The sequence below is a fragment of the Symphalangus syndactylus genome, chromosome 12 (genome assembly GCF_028878055.3).
Source record: "Symphalangus syndactylus isolate Jambi chromosome 12, NHGRI_mSymSyn1-v2.1_pri, whole genome shotgun sequence".
Lineage (NCBI taxonomy): Eukaryota > Metazoa > Chordata > Mammalia > Primates > Hylobatidae > Symphalangus > Symphalangus syndactylus.
In genome coordinates this window covers 67,410,119-67,435,455 of record NC_072441.2, presented here as the reverse complement: position 1 = coordinate 67,435,455, position 25,337 = coordinate 67,410,119, and the positions used below count along the sequence as shown (strand labels likewise).

The window sequence follows — 25,337 nt, the reverse complement described above, 5'->3', positions numbered from 1 at the left end:
CTGTACTCCTGGCTTTTCTTGATATGTGTGATTTTCATTGTAATCAGGAAACTTCTCACCCAGTTGCTCAGAGTGATGTATTCCCTTGCCATACTCATAATTGTGAATACACTCTTTTTGCGTCTGATTAAATTCAAGCAATTTTTTCAAGTTTGACTTTCAGGTTATCTACATGGTCTTCCCATAAGGAGAAGCAGTCACACAGCAGAAGGGGTTTTTTGCCTGTGTAGTAACTTCCTTAAGAAACAAGACTTTTGTTTTATCAAGATAATTCTCGTGCTCTCTTTAATGGGTTTTTAATTGCCTAGAAAAACTGAGATTTAAAAGCGTTCAGGTTTTTATGTCCAGGTAACCTTCTGAATTGCTTTAAAGTCTTTAATTATCAGTTTGGTTAAATGAGTAACTATTATTTTTACAATTAATGTTATCTTGTTTTGATCAAATGTTTTGAGCCTTTTAAAATCTTTGACCAATGTCCTCAAAATCAAAATCGTAAATTAAGTCTCTGACTTATTGCTGGGGTTTATCAAAGCTATAAAAATTAATCACTGCAAGGTTGTAAAATATTTTTACAGCTTCCAGTCAGGTCATAGACTCCGGTATCACACCTCCAGCTCCTTGAAAAGGTCCTTATCAGGTGATATTAACTAATTCTTGTGCTTTTAAGTTATAGGGATTTATGCATATCTCATCCAAAGAAGGCATCAACTCCTGCCAGTATCTGACACTAAACTGCAGTTAACCAAAGCCTCATCTTTAGACTCAGACAAAGGCAACAAAGTAAACTACTTTCATGAGACACAGGGACAATCTTGTGTTCAAAAATATTAAGATTCATTTAACAATTTTGCCTCTAGCTGAATTAATATATTCTGTGCCTTGATACTAAATAATTTAAGTGTTTAGCTACCTATGAACTTCTTTTCCTGTTATTCTCAAAACTAGGCAGGGTTTATGACCTCTGTGTTTGAAATGTTGTTAATTCTTTCTGTTTTGTTTTACCTACAAAAGTTGAAACTCTTCAATCCCGCCATGCCTAGAGACTATAACGTAACGTTGTAAGGGCCAGTATTGAGAGCTAAAATTAGTTCAGACCCTACAAATCAAGGATGACACACAGACGCCAAAACAGCTAAACAAAATGCTTGCATTTTGTATAGCTAATTGCAACAATCCCAGATTACAGCAGCTCAATGCATAGAATTTATAGATAAGTCAATTTTGTAACCCTTGCCTTTTGGGTTTTGCCTCTTAACATTGCTTAAGAGGGGTTTTAAGGTTAAGGAGTGCCTGCCCACCTCCTTCCCCATCTGGCCTAGAACGTTTAATTGGCTGTAACTCTTTTGACTCTAAGTCAGTTGGCCGCAAGAGGGACATGATGGACTCATGGCAGGTAGCACAACACCTTGGCATTGATATGGGACAAAATTAAAGTTTGGACACTGATACTGTCTCTGGGATACTTTGACCAAAAAAAAGTAGAATGCTGTTTTGAAGGCATGAGCCTAGCCATTCCCCATCTGCGAGCATTTGATTAGTAAAACTTTCACCACAGGTCACTTCTCATGTTTTTGGCCTCTTGGCAGCAAGCAGCCAGATGTGAGCCATTTGCAATAGCAGCATTATTGACAATAGCAAAAGGTGGAAGTAACCCAACTGTCCATCCACGGATGAATGGATAAACAAAACGTGGTATATATATATTATTAAGCCTTAAAAAGGAAGGAAATTCTAACATATGCTACTATATGGATGAAACTCGTGGACATTACACTAAGTGAACTAAGGCAGTTATATAAATACAAATGCTGTATGATTTCACTCATGTCAGGTATCCAGAATAGTCAGATTTATAGAGACAGAAAGTAGAATGGTGGCTGCTAGGAGCTGGGGATAAGGAAGAATGAGGAATTATTGTTTAATGAGTGCAGAACTTCAGTACTGCAAGATGAAAGAGTTCTAGAGATGGATGCGGATGGTGGCTGTATAACAATATGAATGTACTACTGAACTGTAAACTTAAAAATGGCTGATATTAAATTTTATGCGTATTTTGCCACAATTTTAAAAAAATTAAATGAAAGTAGGCCAGGCGCGGTGGCTCACACCTGTAATCCCAGCACTTCGGAAGGCCGAGGCGGGTGGATCACTTGAGGTCAAGAGTTTGAAACCAGCCTGGCCAATATGTGAAACCCCGTTTCTACTAAAAATAGAAAAATTAGCCAGCGTGGTGGCGCATGCCTCTAATCCCAGCTACTCGGGAGGCTGAGGCAGGAGAATCGCTTGAACCCGGGAGGCAGAGGTTGCAGTGAGCCAAGATCGCGCCACTGCACTCCAGCCTCGGCGACAAGAACAAGATTCCGTCTCAAAAAAGAGAAAAATAATGAAAATAAAAAGAAACTAACTGTGACTGAAGAACAACCCACATCAATGAAAACCAGTAGGGAAAGGAGACCTTCCCACTGCCCAACTAATCATGGCCTGACCACCAGGCTGTGGTAACTGGAAACCAAGGGCGTGGCAAGTGTAGGTCTGGGGCTCCGCGCAAGGAAGACTGCAAGGAAGCCGCAGGTTAAAGCGGGTCAACCAGCAAAATAGGCTGCCACTGCGCAGGCGCCTATTGCGCCTACCAAGCCACCTTTTAAACGTACCCGGAAATGACGCCTGTAATGCTGAGACAGACTCTCAGAAGATCTGAGCGAGTCGCGTAGCTGAGCCCAGCAGGGGCTGGGGTCGTCCTGCTGCTATGAGCTGCACCATCGAGAAGATCCTGACAGACGCCAAGACGCTGCTGGAGAGGCTGCGGGAGCACGATGCGGCCGCCGAGTCGCTGGTGGATCAGTCGGCAGCGCTGCACCGGCGGGTAGCCGCTATGCGGGAGGCGGGGACAGCGCTTCCGGACCAGGTCAGGCAGAGGGTAGGAGTCCAGTGCTCTCGGATTCTGGGCACTGAAGGGTGGAGAGCGAGGTAAAGTGGGAACTCGGCCTGGAATTTATTCCCGGTCTCAGAGGGCGGCGGTGAGACCATTCTCCTGGGTCGGGGCTGAGAATCCTGCCCTGGAGACCTAACTTCTGCCTCTTCAGTTGCATCTGCCGCTGTTCTCTTTAAGGCATGCTTAGTCTGTCTCTATTTGTCCAGTATCAAGAGGATGCATCCGATATGAAGGACATGTCCAAATACAAACCTCACATTCTGCTGTCCCAAGAGAACACACAGATTAGAGACTTGCAACAGGAAAACAGAGGTTAGTCAGGCCTTTTCATATCTGGTAATAGTTTAAAGTTATTGCAAAATTGCCCTAAACATTTACAAAAGTGTACATATATTTCCAGGTCAGTACTTTTAGTAGGAGAGTCCTCCTGATCCGGCCCAGTAACAATAAAGTTTGTTAGATTACCCTTTTCAAGGTCATCTGACTGATTTTGTAGCAGCTTACCAAAGAGGTGGTGTGTAGAGTTGGAATTATTGCATGGTTTATTTTTAAGCATCCCCAGATGTGTAACAAAAGAGTTCATAGCCTCATGGACTTAAAATTTAATGTTTAAGTATTAATATAAACACTGAAGGTAAGATTTAAGGTTTATGTTCTTGTTTGTGCAGGGTGAAGCAGCAGAATTTTATTCTAAGGGTATATATTCTTAGGCTTGATTAGTACATTATTAATGATTGTAGTATTAATAGTTGTTTACCAGAGGGGTTTCACATATATCACTCTACTGTATTCTCATATCTTCATTTTTATCTATCACAATGCAGTTAAGAAATAGGCTCAGAGAAGCTAAATGATTTACTTACGAGTATTAACCAAGCAAGTTACAGAACTGAACTCAAACCCATGTCTTCTGATGATACATCCATTATTGTTTCTGCAAGACTTTGCTTCTCTGCCTAGAAAGTTACCTTTCACATAGACTTTAACTGTTCCGTTTTGTGGACTTAAAACGTTGATTTACAACTTTGGATTCATATTATCTATATAGTGTTACAAAATTCCAACTGTTAAGACTTTGGATTTGGGAACTGTCTCTCAGACATCACTGCCAAGTTACTTTATTTTTTGACAGAACTGTGGATTTCCTTGGAGGAACACCAGGATGCTTTGGAACTCATCATGAGCAAGTATCGGAAACAGATGTTACAGTTAATGGTTGCTAAAAAAGCTGTGGATGCTGAACCAGTCCTGAAAGCTCACCAGTCTCACTCTGCAGTAAGAAACCTTGAATAAATTCGAAATGAACCAAATTGAAATCTTGAGATTGTTTTAGATTGTGTGCTTGTTTTTTTGCTTTGTGAGATAGGGTCTGGCTCTGTCGACCAGGCTGTGGTGTAATGGCACGATCTCGGCTCACTGCAACCTCTGCCTCCTGGGCTCAAGCCATCCTCTCACCTCTGCCTCCTGAGCAGCTGGGACTACAGGTGCACACCACCACACCCTGTTAATTTTTGTGGGGTTTTTTGTTTGTTTGTTTGTTTGTTTTTTGGTAGAGATGACATTTCGCCATGTTGCCCAGGCTGGTCTGAAACTCCTGGGCTCAAGCGATCCACCCACATTAGCCTTCCAAAGTGCTGGGATTATAGGCATGAACCACTGCGCCTGGCCATGTGTGCTTGTTTTTGAAGAAAAGTAAGCTCGTTTTCCTTTCATGTTTATCACACTTGTTGTCTATTTTGCCGTGGCTTTGTAAAGATATGAATAGAAAGAAGGAGGATAGGGGCTGCTCAGATCCTTTTATTTGAGTGGGACTAAGGTTCCCCCTCCCTCACCAAGATCTCTTTTGAAAATGTTAATTAATTCTTAGCTCTCCCACCAAACATAATGCCAGTTAGTGTTGAAGCTGCCTGGTAAACACTTGGTTGGTTATTACTTATACATTTAACTTAAGCTCCTTGGTTGTAAGGCACATGAATTCACATTTTATTCCTAACATAGTACCTGACATACAGCAGGCAGTCAGTAAGCCTTTTATAAACTGAACCACATAGTATCATACTATGTTGTTAGGGGAGAGAAGTATGGTTTTTTAAACAAACATGGCATAGTTTCTATTCTTTGATTGCTTATTATCTAATTTGGGAGACTCAGTAATTGTTCTTATGTTTGTAGGTGCTTCATGGTTGTCATTGTACATTCTTGTGTACTGTATCATTTAATTCTAGATGTATAGGTTGGAGCCTACTACTTCTGTGAGATGTAGTGAAATATAAGCTTCATCTTAAATTCCATTGAATGCATTTTACTGACTTAAAAGTTTTAGGAAACAGATATTTTAAATATTTGAATGGCTTTCATCTGGAAGAGAAAAATAGATTTTCTTCTCGTATGGAGGAAAAAACTTGAACCTTGAAAGAGACAGAGTTTACTCAGATAGATAAACTTTCTAAGTAATATGTCCAAAGATGGAATAAGGCACCTTGGAATATAGTAAGCTTCCTGCCAGTAAAAGTATTCAAATTTAAGTTAAACAGCCACTTAGAGATAGTATCCAACATCCAATGGGTAGTTAAACTACAATTGATTTTTTTTTTTTTCATTTCAAATCTTTTTATTGGAGTGTGGACCTACTGGGGGATTGATGCACTGGACATAGATAATTTTCAGAAATGAAAATAACTTTGCTTGCATCGAATCAGATTTCACCCACAAAAATGACTAAGGCCTTACCAGAGTTGGCATTGGATGAAACCTTAATCCTTTATGGAAAAGGAATCATGTGGCCTTCTATTTCTGAAATAGACTAAAGATTACTCATTTATTCTCTGCAGTTAGAGCCATCAGATCCTTTGAAATCTTGGAAGGCGTGAGATGATAACATGACTGTAACACAAATCCATATTGAAGAGCCCAGTATTTTAAAATTCCCCACGTTCACATACCAAAGGGTTACTTATGAGCTGATGCATATCACAGATAACCATATGATTATCAATTTGATGTCTGGGCAAGGAGTGAAAATAGAAAATGCATTCTACTCTTCACTTCTTGGTTTTAAATATAAGAAACATTATATATATTTTTAAAAACTATTCCTTAGTAGTGGTGTCAATAGAACATATACAACTGGAATGAGGATCCCCTTAAGGAGGCCTTTTTTTAAAAAAAAAAATAGTTTTAAGTTCTAGGGTACTTGTGCAAAACGTGCAGGTTTGTTACATATGTATACATGTGCCATGATGGTGTGCTGCACCCATTAACTCGTCATTTACATTAGGTATTCCTCCTAATGCTATCCCTCCCCACTCCCCCAACCCTATGACAGGCCCCAGTGTGTGATGTTCCCCACCCTGTGTCCAAGTGTTCTCATTGTTCAATTGCCACCTATGAGTGAGAACATGCGGTGTTTGGTTTTCTGTCTGTGATAGTTGGCTCAGAATGATGGTTTCCAGCTTCATCCATGTCCCTACAAAGGACATTAACTCATCCTTTTTTATGGCTGCATAGTATTCCATGGTGTATGTGTACCACATTTTCTTAATCCAGTCTATCATTGATGGACATTTGGGTTGGTTCCAAGTCTTTGCTATTGTGAATAGTGCCGCAATAAACATACATTTGTATGTGTCTTTATAGTAGCATGATTTATAATCCTTTGGGTATATACCCAGTAATGGGATTGCTGGGTCAAATGGTATTTCTCATTCTAGATCCTTGAGCAATCACCACACTGTCTTCCACAATTGATTTTTTGAAAAAAAAAAATTATCTGTGAATACAAGGTCACTTTACTATGGCTTCATGTCTGAGGACTAAAATTGTAGTGAAACTCCATTGTAACTTCTGTATCATAGATTAAATGAACTTTTAAAAATCGTAATGCACATGCTTTTATGTTCTTTATATCTACAGAACAGGTGATTTTTCCACCTTTGTTTCCTTAATATCTTCACAGGAAATTGAGAGTCAGATTGACAGAATCTGTGAAATGGGAGAAGTGATGAGGAAAGCAGTTCAGGTGGATGATGACCAGTTTTGTAAGATTCAGGAAAAATTAGCCCAATTAGAGGTAAGATTGTAGCTAATTTAGGTTCACAGTATTTCAGAGTTTTCAGAGTCTGGAAGATATGCCATCACTATCCTATCACTGTAATATATTGATGTTTTCTGTGTGCTCATGATTTAAAATTAAAACTCCTCCTTCATACCCTTTTGTACCCTTTTGAAGAAAGGAAATATAGTAAACAGCAATCAATGGAAATACCAACTATGTATTGGCAAGAACTTGAGATATTCTCATATGGGAAGGTAGAGGGAGTGGAGGGGGGAAGTTATATATGAGATAAAATCCTTCATCTGCCATAATAAGAAGTGAAGTAGATAATGTCTAAAATTGATGATCAGGAAATAGCAGTATAAGCATATTATTTAGAATTACAGAATTAAATACCAGAAGAAATAGATAAAAGTGTTAAAAGTGGTTGCATTTGGGGTACAAAGCCAAAGAACTGCTTATATAAGCCTTGTAGTTTTGATTTCTTAAAAGCTATGTTTCTCATATTTTGATGAGAATAGGAATATGTTACAAAAAAAGGTTCAGGGTATTAGTGTGCTCATAAAATTGTTAAGGAAAAACATTTCAACTTTGAGAGGCTGAGGTGAGTGAATTGCTTGAGCCCAAGAGTTCAAGATCAGCCTGGGCAACATGGTGGGACCCTGTCTTTACAAAAAAATACAGAAAATTAGCCCGGTGTGGTGGCGCACACCTGTAATCCCAGGTACTCAGAGGCTGAGGTGGGAGGATCACCTGAACCTGGGAAGTCAAGGCTGCAGTGAGCCACGATCATGCATGCCACTGCACTCCAACCGAGCAACAGAGTGAGACCCTGTCTCAAAAATTAAAAAGAAAAAAAAAAGCAAAGCATTTCAGTAAATGGTTTGAGTGCTGCTTATTACAAGGTGCTGTCCTGGGGCCTTTGAGAAATACCAGAGAGAAAAAAACAGGTACCTGCCCAGAGTCTAGTGGAAGGGATAACCCTAGTATTATATGATATTAAATAGTATGTAAATGCTAGGAGACAGATACAAATACCGAAGGAAGCACTTCATGTGGTAGAAGATTCGTCGACCACAGGCTCTGATCTCTTAGTTACTCTAGCTGGGACTTCCGCACATCTTGGTGAAGCTAAAAATGCTTTGGTTTACCAGAGTTTTCTGCAGAGAATAAGGATGAAGAGTGGAAGCTACCCTCTCTAGAAATCAAAGGTAGTGACAGGTCCCGAGTAGGAATTAGGAGCTAGTGAAATGATAGTATGACCTTCTGTTTATCCCCGATTTACCTCACTTACGGAAACAGCCCTAAGGAAATGTGGGGCAAATTCTACCTTAATACTTTGAGTAGAAAAAACATGACCACCAGATTCAGACCCCAGCAATACCACATCCAAGTTGTCTGAATTTGGACAACTTTTAGGAATTTTGTGAGCCAGAGTATCCTCATCTGAAATATATGGATGTAGGCAATGATACCTACCCTACAGATTATTGTGAGATAACATATACAGGGCACCCAAGTAGTACCCAGCTACATACTAATTTCTTTCCCCCTTTCCTTCCATTTCTCTAGAACTGTTAAGATATCCAGGAGAGGAGATTAATCAGAGTGAAACGATTATTAGGAATTTTTTAAATAAAAGAAATAATAGTAAAACTGTGGGAACCAAGAAGAATATAACAGTGAATTCCTCAAATGGAGAGGGACCTTGTTTTTTGTTTCTCCTTTGTAATCTTGACACTTGGTATATAGACATTACTCAGTAAATTACTACTACAAAAGAGTATCATTGCCTACATCCTACATGTAAATGTTTGTTAAATGAATAAATAAGTAGTATTTAAGGAAATTCTCAACTAGTGGATTTTTTGTTTCCTTAAATTTTTTAAAATTAAAATAATGTTTTCTGCTCCTGGCTCAAAATAATGTGTTGTTGTAATGCAGTTTGACAGTAAAAATACCAGAAATAAACATGCCTTTTTTTTCCAGCTTGAAAATAAGGAACTTCGAGAATTATTGTCCATCAGCAGTGAGTCTCTTCAAGCCAGAAAGAAAAACTCAATGGACACTGCTTCCCAAGCCATCAAATAACTGAACTCTGAATGATGGCTGGAGATTGTCTATCAAGGAAGGAAGTTACTGTCTTCCCATTCAAGTACTGTCCATTAAGTGTCTTGCCTCAGATTTGATTTAATTAAAGGTATCAGGTGGCAATTTAGAATTCCAGTCAATATTGGCTGTCCACGGTTCTCAGATGTGTTAATGTGAATACTACATGCTGAATTTCACCATTCCTTTTGCAAAGAGACTACTTTTAATTTTCATTTCTGGGACCTTGATTTACATAAACTGTTTTCAGTTCATTGTTATTTTTCACATCTCTGAAACTTTGAGCATTTTTTATAAGCCAGCAATTTATTTTACATAGCATTGTAAAATACACTTCTAGGAAATTTTAGGAAAGATTTAACTTTTTAAATCTATTTGGCATAAACCTTGATTTTTTTTTCCATTTGACAAAAATAATACAATTCCACAGAACTAGATCAGCAGATTCTCTGATTTGTAATGTCATTCACCTGTGACGTTTTAAGTCTCTCTGGTGCTAAGAATTGGCACTTTATAGCCTGGTGCCTTTACTTTTAATTTGAGAGAACCTACTGCTAGTCCCAGGAAACATACTTGGAAATAAGTCAGCTATTTTTTTTTTCCCCAATGATGCTATAGTTGTCATATTGTTCAAAGTTTATACTGTTCAAAGCTGAGGAGCTTGTCCTGTGTATGTGCATGCACACATGTGCACTTAATTCAAATGCTAAAAGTAGCTTTTATTAAATATAATCAGCCAAAAACACACAAAAAAGTCAAAAAACCAAATATAAGTAGTTTTTCAATGTTATCCTACTAGTTCTACATTCTATTTTAATTTTTATACAATTTCCATTTTATAGTTAAGAACCATCACTTACTTGGTTTGGATATCTTTCATTCCTAGCACTAATAGTTGGCTTTCTTTTTGTTTACATAGAAGCAGTTTTTTTTTTTTATCTTTTTTCTTTTTTTTTTTAAGCTACATAAAAAGGTGAGGAAGCAGTTTTGTCACCTAATGAAAATTATTATACTCATAATGCTGTGTAGGCAACATTGAGATTCAAATGCCCAGTGGTCAACTGGGTTCACTCATCAACTCATTCCCGTCCCAGTTTACTCACATTTCAAATTTATAAATTTCTTCATGTTATACTATTCTATTTAGATTTGCCCAGAATTAGTTGAAATAATGCTAAACCTGTCAATATTTTCCAGTAACATTAAGGACCATACTGCATGAGAGAGACACAGTATTAAAAAGAGTTGTTAGTGCTTTATGTGAGTGATATTTCTTTTGTAATGCTATAAAGAACTACAGTTAAAACAACAAAATCTTTTAAAGATGTCCTAAAAGCATCTGATCCCAGTAATAACTAATGGATGTCATCTAGAGCAGTGGGTGTTAATGAATAGGTATATGTCATTTAAGAATTTTTCAAATTTCTGTTCGATATCCTGCATAGAATTTGATTTAAAAAAACCTCCAAGTGTGAGCATTTTTTATTTCATTTCCCAAGAGTAAGTAAGTAACTATTAGCCCAGCCATCTGCCTCGAAGTATACCTTAAGTGACCCCATAAATCCATTCAAGAGGCAGGTACTCTATACAATTTGGCTGCCATGGCCAGGTATCTGCTTTATGTTCCTTTAGAGCTGTTTATAAAGTTCTTTATATCTCAAGTGTTAGGATAAATCGACATATTAACTTTTCCCCCTGCAAAATTAAAAGCCTGAGGTACAAGTCTAAGAAGCTTTTAGTGCCCTACGTAATATAAATTCTGGCTAGTGTTAATGCTATGAAGATAATCTGTAGTTAGAAAATTGAGTTGGGGAGGAATGCTCTTCATTTTAAGTGGATTTTAAAGTTTCTCCTTCAGTGGATGAAGAAGTTGCCTGGTTTGCAAAAATCTTAGTTCAAAACTATATTTTCTAACAAAAACTGCATTTTGAGAAGATAAGCTAATTTTATTCAGTAATAAGTCAAATTAGGAAGGGCAGAGGGTTTTTTTACATATATATAGCAACCTTGTCAAGTGGTCCTCACAAGAGTCATAAATACTTTGTAATTAGCACAGTATGTTCAGCAGTGTATAACTCTACAAATAGTACCTTATATTAGTGTAGTATTATATCAATATCTCATGTATAATTCTTATATTAATACCTTATGCATAATTTGATTCAAACATTGAAGGTCTATTTTAGTGTTCTTCAAAATGTGGTTCCCTGACCTACTGAAATAGAAATTTGGTGATGAAGTTCAAGAATTTGTATTCTAATCATCCCAAACAATTCCTAAAGACACTAATTTTAAAATATCTAGTCTAGGCCCCATTGTGTAATAGTTAGCACTCTAAAAGATGAAAAAGAAAATAGTCTATGTGCCAACCACTTCATTAATACTCAGAATTTAAAAACGAAAAAGTCTGGTATAGGAGACAAGTATATATATAAAATTATAATGCAGTGTGATAAATCCATTATAAGTATGTATAGGATACAGAAGAGGGACTTTAAACTTGAGAATTCAATAGAGATAATAAATGGGTAGGAGGGAAATAGAAAACTTTGGTGCCACAAAAGCAAAGTATGTATGGTATTGCCAATAATGGCTACCATCTATTGAGTGCTTTACTATCTGTCAGGTACTGTATTATATAATCTCCATTTCAACTGTACCTCATTTTGCAGATACTCAGGCACAAGGAGGTGGTTATTTGTCCAAACTGGAACCAAGATTCAAACCCAGACAGAGTCTTAAGCACATTTTTAATCACTAACTAACTTGAGATGCCTAAATGCCAAATACTGTTGGGAGTTCAAGTGGTTTTTGATTAGCAAAATCTATTTTTATTAGTGCAAAAGAACCACCACAGCTCATATATTAGAAAGTATTATGAATTCAATAAATGGAGTCTTAACTAATGAGATATTATTATTTTCTAGAATGGTATAGCTGAGAGTATGTGTGATTCAACTGAAAGGAATAATGTATAATCAGTGACTCTTACTATATACAGGAAAACACGCAGTTCTGTCTTTCAAATCTGCTCCTTATCATATTGGCTTACATCCCTCATGCTGTTTTCTTGTGTTTGCTAGAAAGTTGTTGCCAAGCCAAATGTCATGGCCATGTTGAAGGCAAGGAAGAAAAAATGGAAATGGCCTGTGCCAGCTATATATATCACCTTTTATGAGGGAAAGCAAAGCTTTCCCAGAAATTCCAAATGGATTTCCCCTTGACTTACTTGCCTGACCAGTTAAATGGCCACTGGTACCTGCAAAGAAAGCAGGGTACATAGCTGTCCCAAATGAAATCAGTATTAGCAAGAAGAAATAATATTGAGAAAGCAACTAACAGTGTCTGTGACTGTTACATGTCTGTGACTGTCATATTGTCAAGTCCTTTCCCCTTGAATATAGTTTTGGAAGAATTAGCTGAAGGAGTGTGTTGATATTGAATGGCCAAGAGAATGGGCTGTAGCAGACATCTGTCATTTCTCTTTTGGCTGCCCAATATCCTAACTCCTGTGTTTAAGGAATCCCTCACCTAATGAGGCAAAGCATTTCTTCCTCCTAAAGAATTTGAAAGTACCTTGTAATGTTTTCTCAGCCTCCTTTGCAGCTAAGGAAGAAACATCTGCCTTCAACTTTAAAATTAGTGATACAAAGAAGGAGGGAACCATGCAGATTCCTTTGAAGATGGTGACTAACAACACTACTGCATTCATCTCCACAGAGGTACAGCAAAAGTGGTTTAGTTAGTGATAACCTCTAATTCTATTTTTTTTTTTTTTTTTTTTTTTTTTTTTGAGACAGTCTGGCTCTGCCAACCAGGCTGGAGTGCAGTAGCACTATCTCAGCTCACTGCAACCTCCACCTCCTGGGTTCAAGCGATTCTCCTGCCTCAGCCTCCCAAGTCATTGGGATTACAAGCGCCCACCACCATGCACAGCTAATTTTTGTATTTTTAGTAGATGGGGTTTCTCTATGTTGGCCAGGCTGGTCTCGAACTTATGACCTCAGGTGATCCGCCCGCCTTGGCCTCCCAAAGTGCTGAGATTATAGGCCTGAGCCACCGCGCCTGGCCTGTAACCTCTAATTCTTGTTTGCTGGCTGTCCTAGAGATTCTGAGAATTACTTTTAATAAAATCATTTTTTTGCTGTTGTTAAAACTAACCTGAATTGCCTAAAACCAAGAACTCTGCTTGATAAAATAAGCATAGTTTTAGGAACAACCATGCAGATATAAATTTTATCAACACTTTATACATAATTTGGGACTTATATTTAAATGTAATATTTGATGCTTATAAAAGGGTAAATGTGGAATGCAAATAAATTATCAAGCATAATAACTCATCACCTAACTTAAGAATAACATTATGAGTGCTTGTATTTTATCTATTTGAGCTCTTCTATCTTTGCCCACCCCCTGCTCTCTTTTTAATAGTTTTGTTCACATGTAGAAAGACCTAAAATACATATGTATCCCTAAAGTGGCTTATTTTATAGTTTTCTTTCTTTTTGAACTTCAAAAGAATTGTATCATACTCTATGTAGTCTAAGGATTTGGTTTTTTTCACTCAACATGTCTCTAGAATTCATACATTTTATTGTTTTATAGCTGTCATTTTCATTGATGTATATTTCATTGTTGGGTTATACAACATATTGTTAAGGAATACATACATATATAATAAATTATACATTTTTTAAAAAATCCTTGCTAATATTTTACTAATTTTTAATTCTCCCTTCCTCTGCCTCATTTATATTAAACACATTTAACTATAAGATGTCATATTTCACATTCTGCAGTTATTTCACTGATAATATCTCATGGCAACTTTCAGAGTGAATTAAGGGTATTATCTGCTAATATAGGAAAAAGCAGATAATGCTTTTTGTTTTGTCACTCCTGTAATGCTAAAGAGGAGGCAGAACCTTCAGAGTTTCAGTTAGCTACAACTTCACTCAAAATTTCATCTAGCCTCGTAGAAATATGTGTGGAACTAATTGATGAATTTTTGTATGTTACTGATTGTAACATTCATTTCTATTTCTTATTTTAACATCTTTGATATTGAGATATGTCTTACACAGGTACAGGTTCTGATGTGGTTGATTGTTAAGCATATACAAAATTGGTTTGCACTAAGCCAGGCGCAGTGGCTCACGCCTGTAATCCCAGCACTCTGGGAGGCCAAGGCGGGCGGATCACGAGGTCAGAAGTTCAAGACCAGCCTGGCCAGTATGGTGAAACCCCGTCTCTACTAAAAAAAATATAAAAATTAGCCGGGCGTGGTGGCGTGCGCCTGTAATCCCAGCTACTCTGGAGGCTGAGGCAGGAGAATCGCTTGAACCTGGGAGACGGAGGTTGCAGTGAGCCAAGATTGTGCCATTGCACTCCAGCCTGGACAACAGAGCAAGACCCTGTCTCAAAAAAAAAAAAAAAATTGGTTTGCACTTATGGTGGATGACTGGACAAAGGCAATCTGAATATTTCAGTCAAACTCAGGACCATGTGAAAAAAGAACATGGGTTTTGGCCATTTTCTGTACTTTCCATTGACACCTTTTTATCAAGAGTGTGCCACCACACAAATTTGGAGTATGGCTGGCTGTATTAGTTTTCTACTGCTATATAACAGATTACCACAAATAACAGTTTAGAGCAACATCCACGTATTATCTCACAGTTCTGTAGGTCTGAAGTCCATGCAGGGCTCAAATGGGTTCTCCTCTCTTGTACTCACAAGGCTGAAATCAAGGTGTCAGCTGAAGCCAGCATCCCATATGAGGCTCCAGTCTCTCCCCCACGTTCACGTAATTATTGACAAAATCCATTTCAGTACAGCTATACAACTCAAAGACTGTCTTCAAGGGCAACAGGAAATCATCTCTGACTTCTTGTCTCCCACCTCTAGACTCCCTTTTTTTTTTTTTTTAAGACGGAGTTTCGCTCCTGTTGCCCAGGCTGGAGTGCAATGGCGCGATCTCAGTTCACTGCAACCTCCGCCTCCCGGGTTCAAGCAATTCTCCCGCCTTAGCCTCCCAAGTAGCTGGGATTACAAGCATGTGCCACTACGCCCAGCAAATAGACTCCCTTTTAAGAATACACCTAAGTCAGGTCCAACCAGAATATCTCCCTCTTGATTAACCCAACTGATTAGAGATCTTAATTATATCTGCAGTAATCCTTTTGCCATAAAAGAGATATAAGTGATACAGCTTCTCGTATCCACGTTTCACCTATGCTTAAGATGGGATGATACAAGACACGTGCAATGCTAGTGGGAATCTTGGTGGCCAGCCTGGAATTGTACCTACTCCAGTGGCTTTTAGCAGCTCGGAATAAAATCCTGGAAACCATGAAGCACTCTGAGGAAATGCTACATTATCAGTGTTCTTGGTGGGCTCAAAATAATTCTATGTGGGAAAACCTGGATATCTATGAACCAAAAAGATTCAGCAAGATGCACCAATGGATGGTGGGCTAAAATTTAAGCAAAAACAGGATATTTATATGTGTTAGTTCCTAGAGTTGCCATTACAAATGAACTGAAACTGGGTGGCTTAAAACAAATTTATTCTTTCATAGTCCTGGAGACTAGAAGTCTCAGAGAGAATGTGTTCCATGCCCCTCTCCTAGCTTCTGGGGTTGCTGGCAATTCCTGTTCCCTGATTTCTAGATGTATCACTTCAGTCTCTTGTCTTCATATGGCATTCTCCCTGCATGTCTCTAGTCAGCGTATAAAATTATTTCTTCTAAGGACACTACTCATTGGATTCAGGCCCACTCTAATCCAGTATGACTTTATCTTAACTTGATTACCTCCACAAAGGCCCTATTTCTAAATAAGGTCATATTCTAAGGTTCTGGGTGGGAATGAATTTAGGAGGACACTATTCAATTCAGTACATTACCAAAGCATTGCCCTGCCCCCAAATACTCACTAATTACAAAGGGAAAAGTAGTAATTTTACAATGGAGAATCCTGGCAGACATCAACTGATTAAGGTAAACATCATTAATAATACACTTCAATGGTTGGGCAGGTGGCTCACACCTGTAATCCCAGCACTTTGGGAGGCCAAGGTGGGTGGATCACCTGAGGTCAGGAGTTCAAGACCAGCCTGGTCAACATGGTGAAACCCCATCTCTACTAAAAATGGAAAAATTAGCCGGGCGTGGTGATGGGCACCTATAATCCCAGCTACTCGGGAAGCCAAGATGGGAAGATTGCTTGAACCCAGGAGGCGGATGCTGCAGTGAGTCGAGATCGTGCCACTGTACTCCAACCTGAGCGACAAGCGTGACCTCATCTCAATAATAATAACAGTAATAATACACTTCAACATTATATACCCCTGATACTGATGCAATGAGAGGCACATAACCTCTGTAGTCTTCTTCCAAATAATGTATAACTTCAATCTAATCAAGAGAAAACATCAGACAAAACCAAATTGAGGGAAATCTGCAAAATAGCTGACTGATACTGTTTTAAAGTATATATATATAGAGAGAGAGAGAGAGTCAGTGTCTCACTCTGTTGCCCAGGCTTACTGCACCCTCTACCTCCTGAGTTCACTCCGCTCACTGCAACCTCTACCTCCTGAGTTCAAGCAATTATTGAGCCTCAGCCTCCAGAGTAGCTGGGATTGCAGGGGCCTGCCACCACGCCCAGCTAATTTTTGTATTTTTATTAGAGACGGGGTTTCACCATGTTGGCCAGGCTGGTCTCAAACTCCTGACCTCACGTGATCCGCTCGCCTCGGCCTCCCAAAGTGCTGGGATTACAACCATGATCCACCACACCCAGCCTGTTTCAGTGTTAAAGTTGTAAAAGACAAAGACTAAAGAACTCTCATAGAAGGGAGACAAAGGAGGCATAAAAACTAAATGCAGTGTGGGATCCTAGATTTGATCCTGGAGGAGAAAATGGACATTGTTGGAATAACTGGTGCAGCCCAAATTAATTTTGTATTTCAAGTCATATTATCATGTCAAAGTTGATTGCCTAGTTTTGAAAATTGTTCTACAGTTATGTAAGGTTAAAATAGGAGAAGCAAGGACAGGGTTTATGGAAACTTTCTGTATTATTTTTCTACCTCTTCTGTAAGTGTAAAAATCTAAAAAAAAATTCATCCCCCTGATTTCTAATGAGGCTGGGTATAATTTCAAGTATTTGCCTATACAGGTTTTAAAAAAAATATGGACCTTCAAGTCTTTTCTCCATTTTCCTTTTCTTTCCTTTTGGCTTTTTCTTATTAATGTATTATATATTCATGATACCAATACATTTTTTATATATTGCAAATATACTAGTCTGTTGATTTTTTAAACTTTTTTATGTTGCCTCATGATGAATGCAATTTTTAAAATATGGTCAAATTTATTACTGAAAAGAAAGAGATTCAGAAGAGTTAGACTTTGTGAAGAAGTTTTAGGAATACCTTAACAAATTTATTTTGCCTTTTTTTTTTTTTTACTTCATATACACACAAAAGGGAGACATGATTTAAATCTATGTCTAGGCCGGGCACAGGTGGCTTATTCCTGTAATCCCAGTACTTAGGAAGGCTGAGGCAGGAGGACTGCTTGAGCCCAAGAATTCAAGACCAGCCTAGGCATCGCAAAACCCCGTTTCTACAAAAAAAATACAAAAATTAGCCAGGCGTGGTGGTGCATGCCTATAGTCCCAGCTACTCAGGTGGCTGAGGTAGGAGGATTGCTTGAGCCTGGGAGGTGGAGGCTGCAGTGAGCTGAGATCATGCCACTGCAATCCAGCCTGGACAACAGAGTGAGACCCTGTCTCCAAAAAAAAAAAAAGTTTAAAATGGCCCTTTCAATAAATATTCAAATTCTAAGTAGTGATAGTTTTATTTAATAATTGTATTAGTCTGTTCTCATGCTGCTATAAGGACATACCCGAGACTGGGTAATTTATAAAGAAAAGAAGTTTAATTGACTTTCAGTTCCGAAAAGCTGGGGAGGCCTCAGGAAACTTACAATCATTGCAGAAGGGGAAGCAAACATGTCCTTCTTCACATGGTGGCAAGAAGGAGAATGAGTGCTGAGAAAAGGGGGAAAAGCCCCTTATGAAACCATCAGATAAGCTGGGAATGGTGGCTCATGCCTGTAATCTCAGCACTTTGGGAGGCCAAGGCGGGTGGATCACTTGAGGGCAGGAGTTCAAAACCAGCCTGATTACATGGTGAAATCCCATCTCTAGTAAAAAAAAAAAAAAAAAACTCAAAATTAGCTGGGTGTGGTGGTGCACACCTGTAATCCCAGCTATTTGGGAGGCTGAGGCAGGAGAATTGCTTGAACCCAGGAGGCAGAAGTTGCAGTAAGCTGAGATCGTGCCATTGCACTCCGGCCTGGGCAACAAGAGCAGAACTCCATCTCAAAAAATAAAGTAAATAAATAAATAAATACAAATAAAACCATTAGATATTGTAGAACTCACTCACTATCATGAGAACAGTGGCACAGGGGTAACAGCCCCCATGATTCAATTACCTCCCATCAGGTTCCTCCCACAACATGTGGACATTATGGGAACTACAATTCCAAATGAGATTTGGGTGAGGACACAGCCAAACCACATCACTCCGCCTATGGCACCTCCCAAATCTCATATCCTCATATTTCAAAACATGATCATGCCTTTCCAACAGTCCTCCAAAGTCTTAGCCCATTCCAGCATTAACCCAAAAGTCCAAGTCCAAAGTCTCATCTGAGACAAGGCAAGACCCTTCCCCTTAGCCTGTAAAATCAAAAGCAAGTTAGTTACTTCCTAGATATAATGCGGGTACAGGCACTGGGTAAATACACCCTTTCCAAATGGGAGAAATTGGCCAAAACAAAGGGGCAATAGTCCCCATGCAAGCCCAAAATCCATTACACCAGTCATCAAACCTTAAAGTTCCAAAATGATTTCCTTTGTCTGACTTAATGTCTCACATCCAGGTCACATTGATGCAAGAGGTGGGCTCCCACAACCTTGGGCAGCTCCACCCCTGTGGCTTTGCAGGGTACAGCCCCCCTCCCAGCTGCTTTCACAGCTGGCATTAGGTGTCTGCAGCTTATCCAGGCATACGGTGCAAGCTGTCAGTGGATCTACCATTCTGGGGTCTGGAGGATGATAGCCCTCTTCTCACAGCTCCATTAGGCAGTGTCCCAGTGGGGACTCTGTGTGGGGGCTCCAACCCCACATTTCCCTTCTTCACTGCCCTAGCAGAGGTTCCCCATGAGGGGCTCCACCCCTACAGCCAACTAATGCCTGGACATCAAGGCATTTCCATACATCCTCTGAAATCTAGGTGGAGGTCCCCAAAGCCTCAAGCTGCCAAGGCTTGGGGCTTGCACCCTCTGAAATAATGGCCTGAGCTATACCTTGGCCCCTTTTAGTCACAGCTGGAGTTGAAGTAGCTGGGACTTAGGACACCATGTCCCAAGGCTGCACATATCCCAAGACTGCACAGAGCAGAGGGTCCTGGGCCTGGCTCAGGAAACTATTTTTCCTTCCTTGGCCTCCAGGCCTGTGATGGAAGGGGCTGCCATGAAGGTCTCTGACATGCCCTGAGACATTTTCCCCATTGTCTGGATGATTAGCATTTGTCTCCTCATTACTTATGCGAGTTTCTACAGCCAGCTTGAATTTCTCCCCAGAAAATGGGTTTTTCTTTTCTACTGCATTATCAGGCTACAAATTTTCTAAACTTTTATGCTCTGCTTCCCTTTTAAATATAAGTTCCAATTCCAAACCATATCTTTGTGAATGCATAAAACTGAATGCTTTTAATAGCACCCAAGCCACCTCTTCAATGCTTTACCACTTAGAAACCTCTTCCATTAGATACCCTAAATCATCTCTCTTAAGTTCAAAGTTCCACAGATCTCTAGGGCAGGGGCAATATGCTGCCAGTCTCTTTGCTAAAGCATAGCAAGAATCACCTTTATTCCAGTTCCCAACAAGTTCCTCATCTCCATCTGAGACCACTTCAGCCTGGACTTCATTGTCCATATTATTATCAGCATTTTAGTTCTGAACTTTCCCACATCTTCCTGTCTTCTGAGTCCCCAATTCTCTAGGAATTTCCAAACCTTCCCACATTTTCTTTTCTTCTTCTGAGCCCTCAAAACTGTTCCAGCCTCTACCTGTTACCCAGTTCCAAAGTTGCTTTCACATTTTCGGGTATCCTTATAGCAGTGCCCCACTAACTCCTGGTACCAATTTGTTGTATTAGTTCATTCTCATACTGCTATAAGGACACACCCAAGACTGGGTAATTTATAAAGGAAAGAAGTTAAACTGACTCACAGTTCAGCTTGGCTGGGAAGGCCTCAGGGAACTTACGATCATGGTGGAAGGGGAAGCAAACACATCCTTCTTCACTTGGTGGCAGGAAGGAGAATGAGTGCTGAGCAAAGGGGGGAAAGCCCCTTATAAAATCATCAGATCTCATGGGAACTCACTATCACAAGAAAAGGAGCATGAGGGTAACTGCCCACATGATTCAATTACCTCCCACTGGATCCCTCCCATGACGTGGGGATTATGTGAACTACAATTCAAGATGAGATTTAGGAGAGGACACAGCCAAACCATATCAATAATGAAAATGGCTATATATTTTCTTTTTTTTTTTAGAGCTTTAGGGTTATTTTATTTATTTATTTTTAAATTATACTTTAAGTTCTAGGGTACATGTGCACAATGTGCAGGTTTGTCACATATGTATACATGTGCCATGTGGGTGTGCTGCACCCATTAACTTGTCATTTAGCATTAGGTATATCTCCTAATGCTATCCTTCCCCCTCCCCCCATCCCACGACAGGCCCCAGTGTGTGATGTTCCCCTTTCTGTGTCCAAGTGTTCTCATTGTTCAATTCCCACCTATGAGTGAGGTGTTTGGTTTTTTGTCCTTGAGATAGTTTGCTGAGAATGATGGTTTCCAGCTTCCTCCATGTCCCTACAAAGGACATTAACTCATCCTTTTTTATGGCTGCATAGTATTCCATGGTGTATATGTGCCACATTTTCTTAATCCATTCTATCATTGATGGACATCTGGGCTGGTTCCAAGTCTTTGCTATTGTGAATAGTGCTGCAATAAACATACGTGTGCATGTGTCTTTATAGCAATGGCTACATATTTTCTTATTAGTAATCCATAAATGATGACCTACCATATAATCACTACTGCCTTGTATTCAATAAAATAAGTGTAATTTACTCATTCAATGAATATTGTTTAAGTATTTACTGCATACGTAAGTCACTGTGCCAGGTTTTGGGGATACAATGATGAACTAGAGAATTGAAGCTTATGCTGTAGTTCAGAGGGATGAGCAATAAACAAACGGAAACTGATAGTTTAGTGGGTACTTTTACTTTAGAAAAGGCCTTTGTAAGGTGGTAACATTTGACCTGAAATCTGAATGATGAGAAAGTGCCCAAAGATTTGGGCTAGAACATTCCAGGCAGAGACAACAGTAAATTCATGGACCTTGAAGGAGGAACAAACTTACAATATAGGAAGAACCAGTTAACCAGGGGTTAGAGAATTTGGTGGGGACTATATCATTGAGGGCCTTGAAGAGCACAGTAAAAGAATTTGGATTTATGTTAAATACAATTGGATTTCATCAGGATTCAGTTTAAGTTAAATTATAAATATTCTGTTGCTCTAACCTTCCCTCTATTAACTGACTCCCAGAGCTACAATGTTAGATGGTTACTTTTGGTGCAGCATTTTAGCATGTCCACATAACTATCCCACTAAGTGCAATTTTGACATTTTAAAGGGAAGCATTAGATAAAGCTTTTGCATTCTTATTTAAATTCTAATATTTTATTACATTAGTGGTATTATGTTATTCTTATTTATATAATGCCCTTTAACTGTTTAGAGGCTGGATAAAGAATAAAAAGTTTTGGGTTGTAGGCCTATAGGACCAAATCTTAATTATTTACATTAATTCTTATGGAAATAATTCTTCTTTATGAATGTTTTTGCTCTAGAAGTATTATTTCTGTTCTGAAACCTTGGATGTGGACCTCTTTACCATCCATTATTGTCATAATTTTATCTTATTTAATGAAATATTTTTTAAGACTGTGTCTCATTCTGTTGCCCAGGCTGAAGTGCAATAGCACGATTATGGCTCACTGCAGCCATGACCTCCCAGGCTTAAGCAGTCTTCCCATCTCAGCCTCCTGAGTAGCTGGGACCACACATGCATCACCACGCCTGGCTAATTTTCAATTTTTTTGTAAAGACGGGGTTTTGCCACATTGCCCAGTCTGGTCCGGAACTCCTGAGCTCAAGTGATCCTCCCACCGGCTTCTAAAGTCTGGGATTACAGTTGTGAGCCACAGTGCCCAGCCTATCATAATTTTATAAAAGAAGATCTTCTTTAGTTTTCCTAAACAGGGAGGACATGTCAGAATAAAAACAACTCTTAAAATCTGGAATAAATTTAGCCTTATTTAATTTTTTAAAAAAAACTCTATATTGACCTAATTTTTCTCATTCGACAGAGAAATGACAAAAATCTCACCCACCACTGCTCAAGAAAACCTTACAAACTGTAAGAAATGCTTACTTTTGATTCTAAAGTAGACTTCAGAGATAATGTGCTTATTGATGATTGTAGAGGGAAAAAAAGCACACAATCATTATCAACTTCATTGTCTAAGTTTTTCAGAGTAGAAAACTAATTATGATGAATAACTAAAAATAATTTCTCAAATTTTTTTCTGATGGTTCCTTAACAGACTATCTTCCCAAAATCCCTGTCACCCTCTTGCATAGGAGATGGTTTTCCAAAGTGATTTAACAAGTTTCTGATTTAATTTAAAAAAAAACATAAAAAGATAACCACATTTTTTCAGTTTTTGATTTGACTTCAAAATTCATCTGAAAAAAAATTATTATGTAGTGATCTAATAATGAAACCTACCTCTGTTTATGGGTTTTACTTGTAGAAACAGTAAATCATTTTAACTTGTGATTTATATCAAATTGCTCCACCTGTTACTTTCTTTAATGCATTAGAAGCTAAAATGTATATTTCTAGGTTTATACAGATTTGCATTTTGTGTTAAATGTAAATTGATATTAATTTGGAACAAGGAGGAATTTAAAGGCAATTGGGATATATTCAGAATGATGATGATGAAATGATCATATAATTAAAGAAGGTTTTCAGAAGCTATGTGTAATGGTAGAAATCAAGGCGTTATCCTTTCTTATTAATAGTAATTGTATTGATATAATTTAGTAAGACTTTTTTTTTTTTTACATTTCCTATTGCTGTGATATTTGAGAATGTATGCTAAAAGTAGAATTACCTAATTACCTAATTAGTTTCACATGACCTCATATCTAGTGCAAGAGCCTGGTATAGTTTCTCTATAACATTAGAGTACAATACATAGACCAGCTGTATTGCAGGAAGGGGAAATTTCGATTTAAGAACTGGGTGAATTAAATAAAACAGCTGGTTTGAAATATTTACATTCTGGGCCAGGCGTGGTGGCTCATGCCTGCAATCCCAGCACTTTGGTAGGCCGAGGTGGGTGGATCACCTGAGGTAAGGAGTTGGAGACCGCCTGACCAACATGGAGAAACTCCGTCTCTACTAAAAATACAAAATTAGGTCGGGTGTGGTGACTCACACCTGTAATTCCAGCACTTTGGGAGGCCGAGGCGGGTGGATCACGATGTCTGGAGTTCAAGACCAGCCTGGCCAACATGGTGAAACCCCATCTCTACTAAAAACACAAAAATTAGCCAGGTGTGGTGGTGTGCACCTGTAATCCCACCTACTCAGGAGGCTGAGGCAGGAGCATTGCTTGAACCCGGGAGGCAGAGGTTGCAGTGAGCCGAGATCATGACATTGCACTCCAGCCTAGGCAACAAGAGTGAAACTCCATCTGAAAAAAAAAAAAAATTTACATTCTCTACTTTCCCAGAAATATATTCCAATTTCTAACAACTTATCATACTGTTGTCCAGTGCTATTTATTCAACAAGCTTTTGAAAGTTGTTGAGACCGGGCACTGTCAACAACCAGGGATGCAAAGATGAATGTCATAAGCTCTGTGCTGGAGTATTACTACCTAGTTAAAACTAATAATTACTATAGAGTGAGCTATGAAAGCATTGAAAATGAAGCAAATATTTGTGCTTAGGAAAGCGTGGGAAGGCATCAAAGAGAGCAAAGGGGCAGTTTTGAGGTGTTATACATGAGACTGGACACCAGCAACAAAGGTGGAGAGGAAATCTTTGAACAGAAATGGGACACGGCCTCCTCTTAGAATTCAAGAGGTTGAATTGAAGGTTATCTTTCCTTCATTGCACTTATTCCACTGTGTATGTTTAGATTTGTTTTTGTGATCATCAATGATGCTAGACTAAAAGTTCCTTGAGGACAAGTCTATATCCGATTTTCTTTACAATTGTATGTTTCCCAGTGATTACACATACATGTCAAATAAATGTATTGTAAGCAAAAAGTGGGTAGGAGAGTTCTTAGAAGACTGGCTGCTCATTATTTATCCAATACTGTCAAGTGAGAGAGCCAGTGAACCTGTGAAAACAGAAGCACTAAATTTGGGAAAAGCATTCCTCTCACCAGAGGAGCATGCTCTACTGTCTGACAGGGGATAATCCATTGAACTTCCTGTGGTCATAATTACCCATTTTTCTCCTTCCCTCTTCCCCCATTGGATGAATCATCTCTTTGCTCTTATTTCAACCTTTTAATTACTGATTCACCCTCTTTGATTACCTGACACAACAGGAATATCTTTGGTAACTTGAAAGGTCAGTTGATTGAATTTGTTTCCTTTTGTTTAGTGATTATGCAGCCTTGCTCACTCTTGTGCATTTGTTGCAATGTTGTTCGTGGAAAACAAAGGTCTCATTTAGATTTCTAAATTACCTTGCTACAAAGCTGACTCTATCCTAATGAAATTCGTCTATAACAGTAGACATAAGAAAGAATGCTTGCACTATGAGAAGAAACGAGCGTGAGGCCCTTCCGGATTTTTGCTGGGAAAAGATAAATAATTTTTTATGGCTCCTGAATATGCCCTCAGAATTGTTCGCCTTCAAGGTTTACCCCATTATTGTGGGCTAAAACGTATTCAAACGCTCAAAGACTAGAGACGCCTAAAGCCACCCGCCACCCCTAGTGTCCAGGAGGAGTCAGTAAACACCGAGATTGCTTCCCGC

General features: G+C 38.8%; 1 protein-coding gene across 4 annotated transcripts; it reads left to right on the top strand.

Moving 5' to 3' along the window:
- Positions 1–2,606: 2,606 nt before the first annotated feature.
- Positions 2,607–10,354, top strand: SIKE1 (suppressor of IKBKE 1). 4 transcript variants are annotated; one of them, XM_063625842.1, is made up of 5 exons: positions 2,607–2,905; positions 3,139–3,244; positions 4,065–4,207; positions 6,888–7,001; positions 8,976–10,354. In XM_063625842.1, exons 1-5 carry the CDS (start codon positions 2,747–2,749, stop codon positions 9,075–9,077), a joined length of 624 nt encoding a protein of 207 aa, XP_063481912.1. In that variant the 5' UTR covers positions 2,607–2,746; the 3' UTR covers positions 9,078–10,354. The 4 variants fall into 4 exon arrangements, with proteins under 4 accessions (XP_063481912.1, XP_063481911.1, XP_063481914.1 ...); XM_063625841.1 differs by having other exon boundaries at positions 2,649–2,917; XM_063625844.1 differs by lacking the exon at positions 8,976–10,354 and adding an exon at positions 8,559–8,835 and having other exon boundaries at positions 2,659–2,905.
- Positions 10,355–25,337: the final 14,983 nt, after the last annotated feature.